The sequence below is a fragment of the Scaptodrosophila lebanonensis genome, unplaced genomic scaffold, assembly GCF_003285725.1.
Source record: "Scaptodrosophila lebanonensis strain 11010-0011.00,11010-0021.00 unplaced genomic scaffold, SlebRS2 tig00000085-arrow-pilon, whole genome shotgun sequence".
In the NCBI taxonomy this organism is placed as follows: Eukaryota; Metazoa; Arthropoda; class Insecta; order Diptera; family Drosophilidae; genus Scaptodrosophila; species Scaptodrosophila lebanonensis.
This window is the reverse complement of record NW_022060564.1, coordinates 3387178-3405050: the sequence shown is the minus strand read 5'-3', so window position 1 is coordinate 3405050 and position 17873 is coordinate 3387178. Positions and strand designations below refer to the sequence as shown.

Sequence of the window (17873 nt, the reverse complement as noted above, 5' to 3'; positions counted from 1 at the left end):
TTGGCACAAACACACACACACACACACACACACATACTCGCACACACACACACACAAAGGACAGCTGCGCGCTACTCACATTATGTAACCACAGTAGTTTCCGCCATTGAGGATTCGATTGTACGTGACACTCGAAGTAAACATCATCGCCTTCCTTGATATCATCCGGTGTCAGCGTAGAGCCCAGTCGCAAAGTCACCAGCGGCGGATCTGGAAATAGAGAGAGACAGAGAGAGAGAGAGCGTTAGGAAAAGGGGTTTAGAGCATGATTAAGTTGATTTAATAGTTTTTGCAAATATGAGCGATTTACTCTCCAATAAGAGGAGCAACAACAATAACACTAACGTCGACAGCAACAACAACTACAACTACAACGATAAGGCATTATGAAAAGCCATCGTCATGCTGGAAAACTGTTTGCCAACATGTGTTGCCGCTTAAGTCGTTTGAATTTGTTTAACGAGCCACAAACTTTGCGACAAACAGCAACTTGGCCAAAAACTTGGCGCACGACACGTTTCCCAGCCATGGGGCCCAGAGCTTGGCACGGCCAACCTTAATATATTGTTGAGTTATTGGACCAAGCCAAATGGCGTGTGGCAGTCAAGAGTTAAGGCAACGGCAGCCACTCACTACGGCACAATATAGACGGCACCAAAAGCCACCACAGCAGACCCTTGCCCCCATCTCCAACCCCATCCCTGTCCACAACCGTTGAGCCTAGGCAACTTTTGAATGGCCGCCGTTGCCTAAAAGTTTTGACTGGGCGTCTGACTTGGCTCTGAAAACAGCTCTGAAAACAGCAGCAACAGCAGCAGCAGGCGCCAATCAAGCAAAGTGCCTGGGGCCAACTCTTTCGCCAGGACGTCGTCGTCGCCATCGCCGTCGCCATCGCCATCGCCATGGCCATCACCGCCATTCCATTCAATGTTTCACTTTCGCGTTGTATTTCCGCACACATGTTGCAAGCGTTTCTCTTATCATTTACCGTTCTGAGCTGCTGACGTTTGGCCCAACGCACGGCCCCACAGTGGTCTGCCATTTCCACACAATCGGACAAAAATATGTGCACTGCATAGTGAAAAGCTCCGATTATAATTATATATTATTATATTTATTATATATATTATATTTATAAAAGTCTGTCAGATCTTAATCTATCTTCATCCTAGTTGTGGCGAGGGAAAACTTTTTATATCGAACAAATGGCTTGGACCTCTGTTCTAAATATTTCATTTAAATATAAATAAATAATTTAGGCGATTTTGTAAACATTACCGAATTTTGCGGTAGGAAAGTAAAGTCTGTTTCAGCTTAATATCCTCTGAGTTACGTATATCGTAGTAACTTTTTAAAAAAACGATAAAAAACCCACAAATTTAATTTGGCTAACTCACAGGAATATCGATCTTAAAAGCAATTACTCGATAATCTTTCACAAATTTCCATTTATATCTAAAAAAGATTCAGTGCAAATATCAGTACTTTATACCTTATTTTATCTTAATTGATTTATTTTGAAATTTAGAAATTTTTTAGAAATTTGGATAGGTACATTTTTGTAGATTAGCTGCTTTCTCTTATTTATCTTGTCTGTTTAAAACCACCGCTTAGGATTAATTGAAATAAAACTGAAAACTATATGTAAATCATTTGCTATAATGCATTTTTTATGAATATTAACGTAGCAATAACAAGCGATTAATGCTTCGAAATTGCTTCATTACCCCAGGCAGCATTTGAATATTTATGTGGATTTCCATTCATATAGAGATCAACAAGTGTATATAATATTTCCATAATACCAAGCACAAGCACCAACAGTGGTACATATTTTGGTTCTGCGCTCTGTTACCAGCTTATAAGAACTATATACTTACAATGATTGGTTACATGGCTTAATGATCGTTGTTTTTATTCAATATATTGTTGTGTCAGCTTCTTTAAAATCTCTTATGTATATCTTTCGTTTATTACATATATTTACAGTTATTTATATTACTCAAACCAAATATGTGTGAGCTTAAATAAAGAATATCTGTAATGCTCCGCGCTCTCGTCTGCTCTCTTCAACGACTTAAACGAAACTCCTCCCACATAATTGACAATTCAATTAAATCAACATTACTCTCTCTCTCTCTCTCTTTTATTGTTGCAGGCTGATTGCCGCTCTCCCGCCCCGTTCTCTTGCAAAGCTTACGGTTAATTCTCTCTCGAATAATATTGCAAGCTTGTGAGCTGCAAGAAAGCTGCCTGCGAGCAGCGAGAGTTAATCTTAAGCTTACGCTTTCTCTCCTTCCACAATACCCCAATCTTTAAAAAAAAACCGCAAAAATAATTATATTTCAAAGTATATTTCCGTGTTGTTCTTGTTGTTGTAGAGCTTAATGTACTACTACTTAGAGACCATTAAAAAGTTCACTCCAGAAGTGTTCTTGTTTTATAAAGAAATGTTCGACTTGGAAGCATTTCTATGGAATTATGTTGCTTTAAAATTACGAGATGAAAAATAAAATAAATTTCGCAAAACTGATAAATTGTAACGCCTTCTCTTTGCAAAAAAGTGGCAATAATAGAAGCTGAAAGCAGCGTCCGGCTACAGCAGAGTTGAATCGTAATATGCGGTAAAAGTTTCCCGTTAACTTTTAATATTTTGCTTTAAGCATTTTCTTTCATTTGAAGATCACATGGGGACCACTGTGTACTCCGCTCACCGCTCATTTGTGCGTGAGAGCCGTGTGCGCCGAGATGTGCGTGTGTTCTGGTAATTTATGTGCAAATAAAAGTTGGCTTATAATGGCGCTTGATATATGAGTTTGCCACAGGGTTTGGCGCGCCATATCACCAAAATACATATTGGCCAAAAAAATGTACGTTTTAAACTAAATTTTGCACCATGTGGTGAAAAGTATTTGCCGGCATCAGTGCTGTCTGGCAGCGTAAGACCGAATTAGTTTTTGTCCGTTATTCAATACTTTTTGTGTCAATATTTAGCGTATTTCTTGCGATTTGTGATACAAGTTGGCCTTGACATTAAAATCCATGCTCCATAAGCCATATTTTTTCGCAATTTTTTCATTTAGTACTGAGTTTTGTGGGAGAAACAAGCGAGCAGTGAGCAATAAGTGCGAATAATATTGCAATTATTTAACTGAAAAGTGCGCTATGCCCAAAGAAAAGTATTCCAATACCTGGATGGCGGGAGATACTGGTAACCAACCCAATAATTCTGGAGGACAAGGCAGGAAAAAAGTAAGGACACACATAAAGAATATTGAAGATTTTCAGACACAGCGCGAGGATGTCAAAAAAGAAAATGACAAGTCGAAAACGAATTTCTTCCATCGCAACAAAAATAATCGCAACAAAAAGGGGAATTTCCTAAAAACAATGCAAAATGCCAAAGGGAAGGCAGTAAATGCGAAACCTGAACCTACTGTAGCTAATGGAAAAGCAGGAGCTAGTGTGGTGCAAGGCACTACTGTAACTAATGAGGGGAAAGGGGTGGCTAAAAAAGCTAATGCGGACACTACTAGACTTGTCACAACTAAAGCCGCTACTGAACCCACTGCAGCCAATGGAACTAGTGTAGGGAAAGGCACTTGTACGACTACAGGAACTACTGTAACTACAGAGGCTGGCAAATCAAATTCAGAGTCAAATCAAACCGGCCAACAGAAAGCTGGCGTCATAAATAAATGGTTTCCGGGCACAACACACGATTCTGCTGCGGCTGCTACATTGAATAAGACACGGGGCCGAAAGCCAAAGACAAAGATGGAAATTGAAGCTGCTGAAAAAAAGGAAACCGTCAATGAAATACCTGTCCCACAAACTGAAAGTGATGTGGAGCTATCTGCAGCTGGCAGGAAGAAGCGTGGTCGCAAACCGAAGCAGAAAATTCAGCTAAATGCCAACCCGGAGTGTGAAATAGAAGTCGAGTTTGTAAACAATGCTGATGTTAAGCAAAAAGAGCCAGCTATACAAAAACCAATACAAAATGTTTTACCCATCAATGATAGTTTCGAGGCCTATTTGCAGGAAGTTGAATTGAAACGGCAGTTGCAGAAAGATCGCTCCAAAGCTCAAAAGAGTCAAGAGCGAACGACCCCTTTTAAAAATAGCTTTGAGGCCATTTTACAGGAGGTGGAAAAAAAGTGGCCGCCCAAAAAACCGCCAGCTCCAACGGCAACTCCAACTCCGACGCCAACTCCAGTTCCACTCTCAACAGCAGCACAAAAGCCAATACCTTCCCACTGTAGACAGCCGGTCAACAATGTAATGCCGAAACCATCCAATGCCTCTGTAGCCTTGCCCAATCAACAGAGGGAGGTGTTGTGCAAGCCCAATCTCGATGTGGAGAAAGTGCCAGCAGCTGCTCAAGGGACGGGAAATAATGTTTACAACATTTTTAATCAGAACTACAACGCCGTGAATTTTACACAAATCGATCAGATGAATCCTCAATTCACATACAATTTCAATAAAATGCAACCCTACAATGTAGATGGAATAAATAATGCGGCATATCCCAGGCGCACCTACACAAAAGTGCCCGGCGTTACGGGGGAGGAAATCCCACTGAGCTATGTGACGGAGCCCAATGGTCAGATAACCAACGTAACCATGTTCCCACCAATACAAAACACATTACCAGCGCCCGGCATCGATGGCAGTCCGGGCTTTAACTTTAGTTGTAAGTTTTCAATTGTTTTCGTTTTTTTTAGCAGCCTCGGTAAAACTCCCTAACTGATACGATTAGGATGGGCTCGCTGTATTTTTCCTATCCCTTCTGAGTTCAGACTCATGCTTGCTCCTCCTTTTTATGGCACACTCGACTCCCGGGTGGCAGGGAAACCCCAAAGCTGATTCGATTAGGATTGACCTGGTCTATTTTCCCAGCCTTTTTGAGTTCAGGCTCCATCTTTCTTGCCTAGGTAGTCCTATTGTACTTAACCTCACGATGATTCGGATCCCATAATTAATGTCCTTTCTCGTCACCTTTTCTCTCCTGTCTGGATAGCAGCTTGACTATAATAATAATTGGCATCTCGACTCCCGGTATGCAGGGAAACCCCCAGACTGATTGGATTGGTATTGGCCAATCCGGTCTATTTTTTTAGCCAACTTGACAACAGACTCCTTTTCTCTCTTACTTGAAACCTCGTTCACTGTACTTAACAATGCCTCACAATGGTTCGGATCCTATAATTAATGTCCTGGGATCCATCCGCCTTAGTGAGTCGCCAAAAGGCAGACTCGACTCCCATCCCAGCTCCCCATTACAGCTCCATACGCTACAGAACTTGTGAAATCAAATCAACCTTTCACTTTCCGCATCACAGCTCATATAAGTTCGAATATCAAGAACCCGCTCATCATTAATACTGCCAACCTAACGGCTGAGCAAATTAATCAAATAATGAAAATGGGATCACCTTGTTTCACCATCAACCACGCGGGACAAACCGTCCCCTTGCAGTGCATTTCGGAAGGCACAGCGGCACAGGCTGGACAACAACGCTTTAGCGGACCAGTGCAGGAGCCAGCCGTGGAGGATGAGGAAGTGGACTATGAAGAAATCGGCGTAGCAGATACATATGCCGAGTATTGGCCAAGCAAGTTGAAGGTCGGGGTGGCACATCCCGATGCCGTGGTGGAGACTGCCTCTCTGTCCTCTGTAGAGCCGCCAAATATTTTCATAAAGCTTGCCCTGCCTACTAAGGTACAAGTCTCGGGCTGCCTGAGTGCCCTGCAACTGGAGGCCGTCCTCTATGCCTGTCAGGCCCATGAGCGCTTCCTGCCCAATAAGGTGCGTGCTGGATTTCTTCTAGGCGATGGCGCCGGCGTGGGCAAAGGACGCACCATAGCAGCGATAATATATGAGAATTATTTGTGGGGGCGCACGAGAGCTCTCTGGATCTCGGTGTCCAGTGATCTGAAATTCGATGCGGAGCGCGACTTCCAGGACATTGGAGCGCATGCCATTCAAGTCGTGACACTGAACAAGTTCAAGTACAGTCGCATCAGTTCCGCCGAGAACGAGTATTTCAAGCAAGGCGTTATTTTCTGCACCTACACGGCCCTGATTGGTGAGTCCCTAACCGCCAAGGCCAGGTATAAAACGCGCCTAAAGCAGCTGGTCAATTGGATGGGCAGCGATTTCGATGGCGTCATCGTATTCGATGAGTGCCATAAGGCCAAGAACCTCAGTCTCGTGAATGTGGGAAAGTCCACAAAGACGGGCAGTACGGTATTGGAACTTCAGAATATGCTCCCCAAGGCCCGTGTTGTCTACGCCTCGGCTACTGGAGCTTCGGAGCCGCGCAATATGGCGTATATGGTACGTTTGGGACTCTGGGGCCAGGGCACTGCCTATCCGGAATTCTTCGACTTTGTCACGGCAGTGGAGAAGCGTGGCATTGGCGCTATGGAAATAATTGCCATGGACATGAAATTACGCGGCGCCTACATTGCCCGGCAGCTCAGCTTCAAGGATGTCAGCTTTCGCATTGAGGAGGTGCCGATGTCGCGAGAATTCCGCAAACTATACAATCATGCCGCCGAGTTGTGGGCCGAAATAAATAGGAAATTTCAAAAGGCCTGTCGCTTCATGTGCATAGAGAACCGCATCCAGAAGATAATCACATGCCAATTCTGGTGTGCACATCAACGCTTCTTCAAGAACCTCTGCATTGCCTCAAAGGTCACCCACGTCGTTAAAATGACGCGCCACGCCCTGCGCATGGGCAAGGCTGTGGTCATTGGTCTGCAATCCACGGGAGAATCTCGTACACTGGAGCACTTGGATCGGAATCAGGGTGAGCTGCGTGGCTTTGTGTCGACGTCCAAAATGATTGTGCAAACGTTCGTGGAGAAGCATTTCCCAGCACCAAAGCGGGAAAATTTCCATAAACTGATCAGCACGGGCAGATTCGAGCCGGAGTCGCGCAACAGGCCACCAGCTTCAAAGCGGCCGCGCATGAATCCCGACTGGTTCGATGACGATGATATGGACGCGGAAGCGGACGAGAGCGATATAGAACTGTTCGATTCAGCCTATAATATGGATGATGAAGATGAAGAGGATGTGCCCAAGGTGGGGAAAAAGCGACGCGGGCGACCGCCAAAAGCAGACAAGGGTGAGTATAACGCCTCTTTCCATTTCAAAAACTTCCACTTAGAGCCAAATAAAATGTGGAAACTATATTAGTAGAAGTCTTTCCAATCGATTTGATTCACACATCCCTCCCTCCATCTACACAGTCGAAAAAGTGACCGTTCAGGATCGGATTTTGATGCATCTTCACCAAAACCTGCACTCCAAAAATCAAGCAGAGCCGTCGTACACCTCCGAAAATACAAAGCATCCCAAGGCTAACATCACAGAGCGGGACGTCGATCGTTGCATCTCGATGCGTGAGCATTTGCTCGAAAGAATTGAAAGACTTGGTCGCAAGCTGCCAGCCAACACGCTGGATAAGCTTATCTTTGATTTGGGCGGCACCAAGGTGGTGGCAGAGATGACAGGAAGGCGTGGTCGTATAATTAAAACCGAGTCCAACACCTACGAATACGTGCAGCGCTGCGAAATCGACACGTGCATGGATCTGGTCAACTATCGGGAAAAGGGCCGCTTTATGGATGGCGATAAGCATGTCGCCATTATTTCGGAGGCAGCGTCCAGCGGCATTTCGCTGCAGAGTGACAAACGGGTCTCCAATCAACGACGACGTCTGCACATCACTCTCGAACTGCCTTGGTCGGCGGATCGGGCCATTCAACAGTTTGGACGCACACATCGCTCCAATCAGGTCAACTCGCCGGAGTATGTGTTCCTCATCACCGATTTGGCCGGCGAGCGTCGCTTCGCGGCCACGGTGGCAAAGCGACTGGAGAGCTTGGGCGCCCTAACACATGGAGATCGGCGAGCCACCGACGCACGCGACCTCTCGCAATTCAATATTGACAATAATATTGGGCGCAACGCCCTTGACTGTGTAATGCAAGAGATAACCGGCGAGAAGGAACTGGATCGCGCCCATGTCCCCAATTTCTATAAAGGCAACTTCTGCTGGGACTGTAGCACGGCTATGGCGGGCGTGGGAATGATTGGAATGCGCAACGAGAACAATTCGACCAACTTTGTGATTGAAAAGGACAGCAATAATGTGTCCAAGTTTCTCAATCGCATCCTCGGCTGCCGCGTTGAAGTACAGAATGCACTCTTTAAGTTCTTTATGAATAAAATGTTTACACTGATCATGCAAATGAAGCGCGCAGGTCGATTTGATCTTGGCATATTGGGTGAGTAAGCCAAACAGATCTTACATTTCGAAAAAAAAGGAACATCTTTTTATACAATTCGAATCAGAATTAGAATGTTTCGAAATTAAAAACATAGACATAATTAATTACTGATTTAAATGTGAATTATATTTAATAGAAAATGTAAATCTTTGTCTGTGCCAATTAATGTTGAATACTTAATTTTAATAATTTGAAACAGAACATTTTTATATTTTTCTCAACATTAATTTGTAGGGTTAAATTAAATATTATAAAAATATACAAATTAATATTTTAATATAATAATAATAATATATTAATGCAATAAGACAAAAATATAATAATAGTTAATTCGAATATTTTGAAATGTAAAATAGAGATAAACATTGACTAGAAATCCCATGTCGGTTTTCTGCCCTTTATAATCAGCTATTCCTCGCTTTTAATATTAATATTGATATAAGCAATAAATGGCATAACATAATAAATAAATAAAAAATAAATAATAAATAAAATAAATATAATAACAAAAGAGGTTCGAAATTACTTTCTAATAAAGCTGTTCTTCAAAATAAATATACCTATTATGCATTTAGAAAATAATTGTTGGAAGATTAGATAAAAAAGAAAATTTTTTATAATTATTTAAAAGAAACCTTCGACGTGAACTTGTGATTAAATGTCGTCACAGTTTAAATTTAATATTTTAATGTTCAACTCGAAATTAAAGTGTGTTAAAAATGATGATAAAAATACTTAAATTTCTTGTTTTTTTATGAGTGTAGATACTCCTTAATTAGTTACTTTACCTATTTTTTAACAAAAATATATCCCCCCATTACAGATCTTGATGCTCATGGTGCTAGTGTGACGTCAGTCAAGCTGCTGCGTTTTATACGTCAGCATGCTACTGGAACCGCTGCTACGGAACTGCACACAGTTAAGGTGGAACGAGGTCTGGCCTTTGAGACGGCACTACAAAAGTGAGTTCCTTAACTGAGAATTCTCCACACTTGCTAACCATCTATGTAATACCCATTTAGGCTGCGAAAGGAGAAACGTTACGAGTACGAGGGCTTCTATGTGTTGAAGGTGCCGCGCAACAATAAAAACTGTGCCATTCTCTGTCTGAGTGCGCGACCAGATGTGCCCGGAGAGACATCCACGAAGAAGATTCAATTGCAAATCTATCGCGCCAACACAGGACCCCAGGTTCGCACCGAGTTCATGAGCTCCATTACAAACCGTTACCTCCAGGTGGTGCCCGAAACAGCCGAACATTTCTGGCGCCGGCAATACGAAGTGTGTGTGAACTTTTGCTCGCATTACTATTGGAGCGGTGTGTGTCCCTTCTCCAAGGGTTGCGAGGTTGGGTTGCGCGTGCGCACCTATCATGTGCTCTCAGGACTGATGCTGCCCATTTGGGATCGCATTGAGCAGGTCATTGAGATGAGGGGCCACAAAATACAAATGATACGCTTCAAAACGGATGTGAATAAGAAAATTGTGGGAACTGTGGTGCCAAATGCCGTCTATAACTATCTGGTTGTTGACCTATCTAATGATTCCACTGTGGAGGAGGTCAACTTTAGCTAAGAAGAGTAGGTTCTCCAATTAATTAGAGCAATTCTTCTCAGCTTAACATTCACATTTTGTCAATTATTATACAACCAAGGCTCAATTATAGCCTAAAAGGTATAATATTTATAAATAATAAATCTATATATATATAAAGAAGTTTGTCCTGACTAACTAACTGATTGGAGAACAACGCACAGCCCAAGAGGTAAAAGCTAGGAAGCATCTCTTCACAATGAAATTCGCGCTCCAAAGGGGATAAAGCAGGCTTCAAAGTTTGTATGAAACATCCGATCATCTTCAAATTTAACTCTTTTTCTGAATTATGAAAGTTTCCTTGAAATTTAGGAAAGGGTTTTCCTTTCCCAACCTTTTCCTCCCAAACTCTGTGGTAAATATGGGTGGACTCTATAAATATTTTGTATTTATTCATAGTCTTCAGTCATTTATTATTATTATTTTTTAGTAATTTAATTATTCCCTCTTTAACTGCCTATCGTTTAATCATCTCTGGATGCTTCCATTGCAGAGTGGTTGGAATGTGCTCTTAAAGAACTTTAAAAAATGTCTGCTATGGCTTCTTTTTATCTTTTCCTAATTTATTCCACTTACCTCCCTCCCCTGTTAATTGCTAAAGTGCTGGAGCTGGCATTTTACTTTGGCAACTATTTTCCCCCACTCCCTCTCTGGGCGGACCCCCCGCTATAGGGAACTTTATCAACTGCCTACACTTTAGAATAAGATACTCTCACAAGCACAAATATCAAGTTCAAATTGTGGCATGAATATCGCAGCGCTTTCCTTTGCATTCCGAGCACGCACAAGCGCCAATGTTGCCATCATAAACAACGGCCAAAGGACCTCCAGATACAAGCACATGCACACTCACATTTACACATGTAAAGCTGCGCATATGAGTGTGTGTGTGTGTGTGTGCTTATGTTTTCTGCAGTGCTGCAGGGTTTGTTGTGCTCTGCGCTTATGGGAATCTACGTCTGTGATTGTCTTGTTGTTCGCCTCCATTCCGACTCTCCCTCTCTCTCTCTCTCTCTGCAGCTACATTATAAATTTTAAAACGGGCATGTCACATACGCAGCGCACAGATATAAACAAAATTATACAATGGCAACAGAAGGCAGAAGGAGCAGCAGTGCCAACAACAACAATAAGATCTACTCAGAACATAAAGTATGCCAAATGGCCTTGGCAATTGCTGCCCTGCCCGGATTGTCCGCATGACAATAAATGCCGTGCTCTGCCTAAGAATTCTCAAAAACGAAATTCCTAAGCGCGTGGGTGGCTTATAAAGCGCGTGAGTTGCTGCTGCTGTCCCCCCGATAAAGATATCGTACTATATATGTATGTACATATGCGCAACAATAAATTTGTTTCTATCTATGAATGAAAAAATGCACTCAAATGCTAGAATTACAGGCCTAACGCGATTTAATTTTAATATATGATGGAATGGAAATTATTGTTGTTTCTAAAAGGTACTTCTTCGTTGTAATGCGATTGGTTTATCTTTGATTTCGATTTTCCTAACATGGTCTGCTGAGTTTTGAAATGATGATTAACAAAAGATATACAGAGCTGAATAGAAACGACCTCGAAAAGAATGAATTCCCATTCACGGGGTCACCAAAAGCGAACTTCCAATTCCCAATTTTGAAATTCAATTCCTGTTGCACCGACAAACACAATCATCAATATCTATATTGTTTTTAAGCTTCTTTGCTTAAAAACTTAACTGAACTTAATCCATTTATATAAAATCAATACCTTTTTGTCGTTAAATAATGATAATTTTTTGTTGTCGAAGTTGCATTTTGATTCGAGTTTATTAATCTTCTTTAAGAAAACATACTTGTACAATTCGATTGTTCCAAACAAAAAATATTTTTCAGTTTATATATATATATATATATATTAATTATTCCCGTACAACATACAGGTGAATGTTTTTTTTTCGGCAGAAAGCATTACAAACAAAAGTAACGTCAAACAAGAAAGTTTCCTGAATCCGTTTAAACATTAAACATCAACAATAAAAATTATGAGCAATAGCTAAAACTTTATATACTTAATAATTTATTTAATTACACGTTCCCAAGGTAAAGAGTACTCTGTTGCTAAACAAAAATGAAACACAACTACACAAAAACATATCGACACACTTTACCAGCTGATCTTTATACAAATTTATCATATTTTTATATAAACTGTTTATCTTTAAGTTAAAAAAATCCACTTTAATCCAAAAATAAAAGTTGTTCTTTTAAATTAATGAGACTTTAAGCTGCATCTTTATTGCTATCTCCAAGACGGCGCTTTGAATTATTTTTCCCTGAACGAACAATTATATACTATACGTTTCCACTTATTTCCATTCGAAAGAAATAAGAACAAGTTATGGCATCATGTTCGTATACAAATTATTGCCATAAGCCAAATTAAAAACGAAAAAATATTTGCTCAAAAAGAATTTATTTGTGCTGTAAAATTTGTTGCTCTCACGAAACAAAAAAGGCACGAACTTAAAGTCGAGTGCCTGCCAGAGCGTCGATATGTATGTATTAGCACAGTATATAAGTATGATTGTATGCACATATGTATGTATGTGTCTATCAGTTTGCGTGTATGAACTGTACGTGCCGATCATAAACTTTATTTGCTCCAAGCATACACATCCAGTCGCAGTCCAATGCACAAACGGAAGCAACAGCGGGGGAAGAGGAAGAAGTAAAACAGGCAAACAAACAAATAAAAAAATAATATTCTAAAAAACAAAACAACAATACAAGGAATACTCGTACATGAAGAAAAAGGTAACAAAGTGTGTGTGTGTGTGTATGTGTGTGTGGCGCTTAACAAAAAATACATAATAACACGTTATTTTAACGTAAAGCGTAGCCGGTAATTTTTTAGAGAGCCGGCTACATTTTATGGAAGAAGGAACAAGGACCCCCGACAATATTCGCGCAGCTTGCAGTAAATGTTTAATGAATAAAGCGCGTGCCGCTCCTTTATGTACAATTAAATAACAATTGTCGATGTACTGATTAATCAATAAATATGTAGCAGGAAAGCTGGGATACTTTTCAAATAATTGCATTTTACTTTTTGGAAATTGTATTTGAATTTCGCAAAGCAAACAAATATAACAATTATGAATTTGATAATTATATTTAAGCCTGCAGTTATAGGAGGATAGGTTAGATTAGGATGGAGAGGCTGAAGTGTGACTGCTCGCAAACTTATTTAAGGCTGCAGGGGGTCATGCATAATGCGCCCTATTTTTTATTTCAATTTTAAATTTCACAACCTTCAGTTTTGGTTTTCTGTAAATTATAGCCTGCTAGGATTTCACCCTTCTTTATTCCTGCTGCTTCTACAGATATTCATTTGATAATTTGAAGTCTGGCTCTTAGTTACCGACAACAGTGAAAGCTTTAATTCGCCTTTGCAGTTATATTAACAATTACAGAAACCTTTTTAATGCTTTGCTGTGAAGATTTTTATTAATATCTGTTCGCGTAAGAGGAGTGCGTACTGTCCGTCGGTCGTCGGCTGCCGACTTTGAATTCACCACACCGGCGACCGCCTAGCAGAGGCTTAGAATAAGTTTAGATTAGGCTTAGTTTTTAGTATTCGCATTGTATCGCAAGTGTGAAGTCAGCGCATGCGCGCCCCCAAATCGATTTAAGTTAATCTGTGAAGTTTTAATTGAAACAATAAACGACACCATCACCACATCAACTCGTCCTCTGCATTTGGTACTACACAGCGTCCACCCCACTACATTTTCATTGGTCCTTCGAGCCGGATATTGTCTGCTGCACCTCCAACCTTCATCCTCGTCTTGTGCTGCTTTGAAGTCCTCCCAGCTAGCATCGGTGGATTCAAGTGTTAAGTACCATCTGTAAATTATCCATTTACTATTGCTAAACCGCACTGTCCAAGTGCGTTCCGAAAAAAAAGCAATTTACAAGTGCAAGTGCCAGTGCAATCAAAAGAAAGGAAAAATTGTAGCGGCTTATATGTAGCTTATGTACATATCTTACATCAAGTATACATATGTACATATAGATATATAAGTCGCCATACTGTTTTTCCCGCCTTTGAGAGAGAGACTCCTGCGAACTTCGAATTTCCAATTCAAACTCGGCCGTGTTGTAAGGTCCAAAGGTCTTAAGTGTCAAACGTGTATAAGCGAACATATTGTGTTGTGCCTCAAACCCAACTGTGCCAACATATGAGTGTTAATAAGTGCACAATTCACATAGGCATTTATTAATATTCAATTCCACACATAATTGGCCTATACACGCTTAAGTTAAGACACTACACACGGAGCGCCCATTATTATTTATATTTCTCTCTTTCATTTATCCAACCCGCGCACTGCACTTGTACAATTTCCGCCAAATAAACCAACTTATTTATTTACCTCCGCATTATTATATTGCATATAAGTTTTTTCCCAAATCTTTAGCAACATTATTATTCACATCAGCAACATACATACATACATATATGTACATACATATTTTTTGGGCTTTTGTCGTTTGTCTTGTTTGCTAAACTTTCCAGCGCTTAAGATAAGCCGGCTCCTCGGCTCATCAATATTTTCACCACGCCTTCGCTCTTCGGCCGTTATTAGCGCTCTCTGGCGCTCACACCCACACACATACCCACACAAAAACGTCTCGCTGCAGCAGTGCATTGGCAGCGTCAGTTTGAGCGCAGCTGAAACAATAAGCGTGTAGACTGACCGCCAGCTGTTCCTCTCCGCAGCGTTTATGCATGCGCATACCCTATACGGACCGGGTGTTGCGATTTTTATGTATGCTCCTGCCCTTGCAATTTTTTTGAAAAAAATATTTTTTCGTTTTTGTGAATTCCTCATCTAATTGCGTTCTGTGGCCCACATATACATATATTTGGACATCATCGTTGGATTTCTTCGGCACTTGGGCAAAATTTATATTTTATTAAATTTAATTTTTCCTCCAAATTAATTGGTCGTGTGCAAATTATCCATAATTTGTACAAGCGTTTATTTTGGGTCCAATACCAACCGCGGCGTTGATTGAAATATATTTTCCTCGTTTTTTTTGCCCGCGCAAAATATTTACATATTTTTTTTGTCCTTTCGCAATCCGAAATATTGGAGCCGTATAAATATTTTTTTTTTATTTTTTAAAAAAAATTTACGAAAGCAATCCGAGGCTTTCCGTTCGTAGCGCCGCCCAACATAGTCAGTCCAAGTCCGTTTTTCAACGTTTACTATGCCAGCAGGGGATCAGGCTAAGGCTTCAGAGCAAAAGAACATAGCCGATACACCTTCCACGCCAGCGCTAGCTACTTTAAGCGTTCCATCCGCCTCAACATCAAGGGCCAGTCCCACTCAGCCGCTCGCATCAAGCGCGAATTCCAAGGCTTCTGTTTCCGAAGCCAAGACTGCTCCTACTGAGAAAAAAAGGACAAGGTCCGTGTCTCAGGAGTCTAGATCGACCAGCCAAATGTCGCTCAACACCTTCCTCCTCGTGAGCGACAGATTAAGCGCTTTCGAGGCTACGATGTCCGCCGCCTCAATATGCGAGTCATCCCTGTATATCCTCAATACTCGCCGAGACCAAGTCAAGTCGTTATGGGCACAAGTAGAACAGGAGTGTGATCAATGCACAAGATCACTAAGTGCGTTGGCCACTGAAGAGAGCAGGCATGATCTTGCAGTAGTCCTGAAGAAGTACGAGCACTGCTATCTGATATATGAAAGGTGTACCGCCAAGCTCAGCGAGAGCATTGACAGCCTTTCTGCCGCCAGTAAGCCACCTAGCCAGCCCTTGCTGTCACCTCATCTTGCGACCAGCAACAGAGGCTGCTCACTCCCTCCGGTCGACATTGAAGTTTTCAGTGGCGATCCTTTACGGTGGCCTACTTTCCGTGATTTGTTCACTGCGGTTTTTATTAGTAATCCGAGGCTCACTCCCATTGAGAAACTCTTCCATCTCAATGCCAAAACTGCTGGAGAAGCAAAATCCATTGTTGCTAAGTCCCCGCTCACACATGACGGCTTTGAGTCCGCTTGGGAGAATTTAAAAGAGCATTTTGAGAATAAAAGATTGTTGGTTAATAGCCAGCTCAACCTTTTGTTCGGCCTTTCCACAATCGGCCAAGAGTCTGGAGCAGCTGTCAAAGCCCTTCAAAGCACCATTCAAGGGTGTCTTACTGCTCTGGAACATTCCAAGGTAAAAACCGAAAACTGGGACCCTATTTTGTGTTTTTTCTGCGAGCGCAAGCTTCCCAAGGTCACCCGAGGCCTGTGGGAGCAATCCTTAAAAAGTAAAACGGAAATTCCAAAATGGGCGGATCTCAACACGTTTTTGGTTGAACGCTACCGTACCCTTGAGGCAATGGACGACGAGAGGTCGGCGTCTAGTTTTCAGGACCAAAGCCATTCCAAGCCTCAGAGAAGGGACGGGCCGCCTAAGAAACTCAATTCATTCGAGGCAAAGATTAGCGTGAAACCACCTCCATCCACCAAGGCCAAGCCACAGGCATGCAACATATGTTCCAAGGAGAACCATGCCATCCGAATGTGCCCTCGTTTTCTGGCAATGTCCATCACAGACCGGATTGCCTGCATCAAGCAGAACAAACTGTGTCTAAATTGTTTTGCGAGAGGACATCAACTACGAGAGTGTAGTAGTGCGCACACCTGTTTTACGTGTAAGGGACGGCATCACACTCTACTTCATCGTGCCTCCCCTTCGTCTGTTGTGGCATCCAGTGTTCCTCCGGCTGCTCAGTCCTCCACGCCACAAATACAGTCCACATCCGATAGCGAAGCAAGGGTTCATACTTATTTTGTTGCCAGTTCCCAAAATGTCCTGCTGGGCACCGCCTTAGTTGACATTGGTCATTTGGGTACAAATTATACAGCGCGAGCCCTGATCGATTCCGGATCAGAGGCCACATTTATTTCCGAGCGACTTTTTAATCGTCTACAGCTTCCATTCCAATCGGTGCAAGCCCAAGTTTCGGGCCTTAACCAAGCTGTATCCGCCCAAGCGCACAAGCTCTGCCATTTTACGCTCGCATCGCCAACTAAACCAAGGTTGCACGTCGAGACCTCAGCCTTCGTAATTCCGCAATTGGCAGGAAATCTTCCCTCGTACACCATTCCTCAAGATCGCTTGAGGGACCTGCCAAATGTTCAGCTGGCTGACCCCATGTTCCACAGAAGCTCGCAGATTGACGTGCTGATTGGCGCTGATATCCTCCCATCGATTCTTTTAGGCGGCTTCCAGAAGAATATTTGTGGCACTCTCCTTGGGCAAGAATCGATTTTCGGCTGGATCCTAAGTGGTCCAGTGACCCAGAGCCCCGTGCAGTCTCTCGCTTCGTTTTCCACTCACGTGGCGGTGAGCCATGACGGCATGTTAGAAAATCTTCTCACCAAATTTTGGGAGGTGGAGGATCTTCCAGGCAGAGTGATGAAGGAATCTGATGCCGTATGCGAACAAAATTTTGTCCGTACTACACGAAGAGAAGAGAGCGGCAGGTATGTGGTCACCTTACCATTCAAGGATCCTGATCACATTGATCTGGGGCACTCCCGATCCATTGCTCTGGCTCAATTCCTGAAAAACGAGTTTCGGTTGAAGAAGAACGTCTCTCAGAAAGAGCAGTATGACTCAGTGGTACAAGAATACCTTGATCTGGGTCATATGCGACAAGTCGCTCCCGATACCGCATCCGCCAATTTCTATCTGCCTCACCATGCCGTGCTCAAGCCTGACAGTACTACTACCAAGGTTCGGGTAGTTTTCAACGGCTCAAACCCTTCTTCTAACGGCAAGAGCCTAAATGATGTCCTCCATTCAGGTCCGGTTTTACAATCCGATCTCACCATGCAAATTTTGAAATGGCGTTTTTTCAAGTATGTGTTTAGCTCCGACATCACGAAGATGTATCGCCAGATTCTTGTAGATCCCAAA

The 17873-nt window shown here is 42.2% G+C and overlaps 2 protein-coding genes across 2 annotated transcripts in view; one reads left to right on the top strand and one right to left on the bottom strand.

The window, feature by feature from the left end:
- LOC115626578 overlaps positions 1–17873 on the bottom strand; it is a 93588-nt gene that overhangs the window by 26655 nt on the left and 49060 nt on the right. Inside the window, exon 10 of the mRNA XM_030521959.1 lies at positions 80–210. Coding sequence (XP_030377819.1) covers positions 80–210 — 131 coding nt within the window. The remainder of the gene's footprint in view (positions 1–79; positions 211–17873) is intronic.
- Positions 3102–9885, top strand: LOC115626532 (protein strawberry notch homolog 1). The gene is made up of 5 exons (XM_030521912.1): positions 3102–4696; positions 5346–7142; positions 7267–8307; positions 9134–9272; positions 9333–9885. The coding sequence occupies exons 1-5, from the start codon at positions 3166–3168 to the stop codon at positions 9883–9885; spliced, it is 5061 nt and encodes a 1686-aa protein (XP_030377772.1). The 5' UTR covers positions 3102–3165.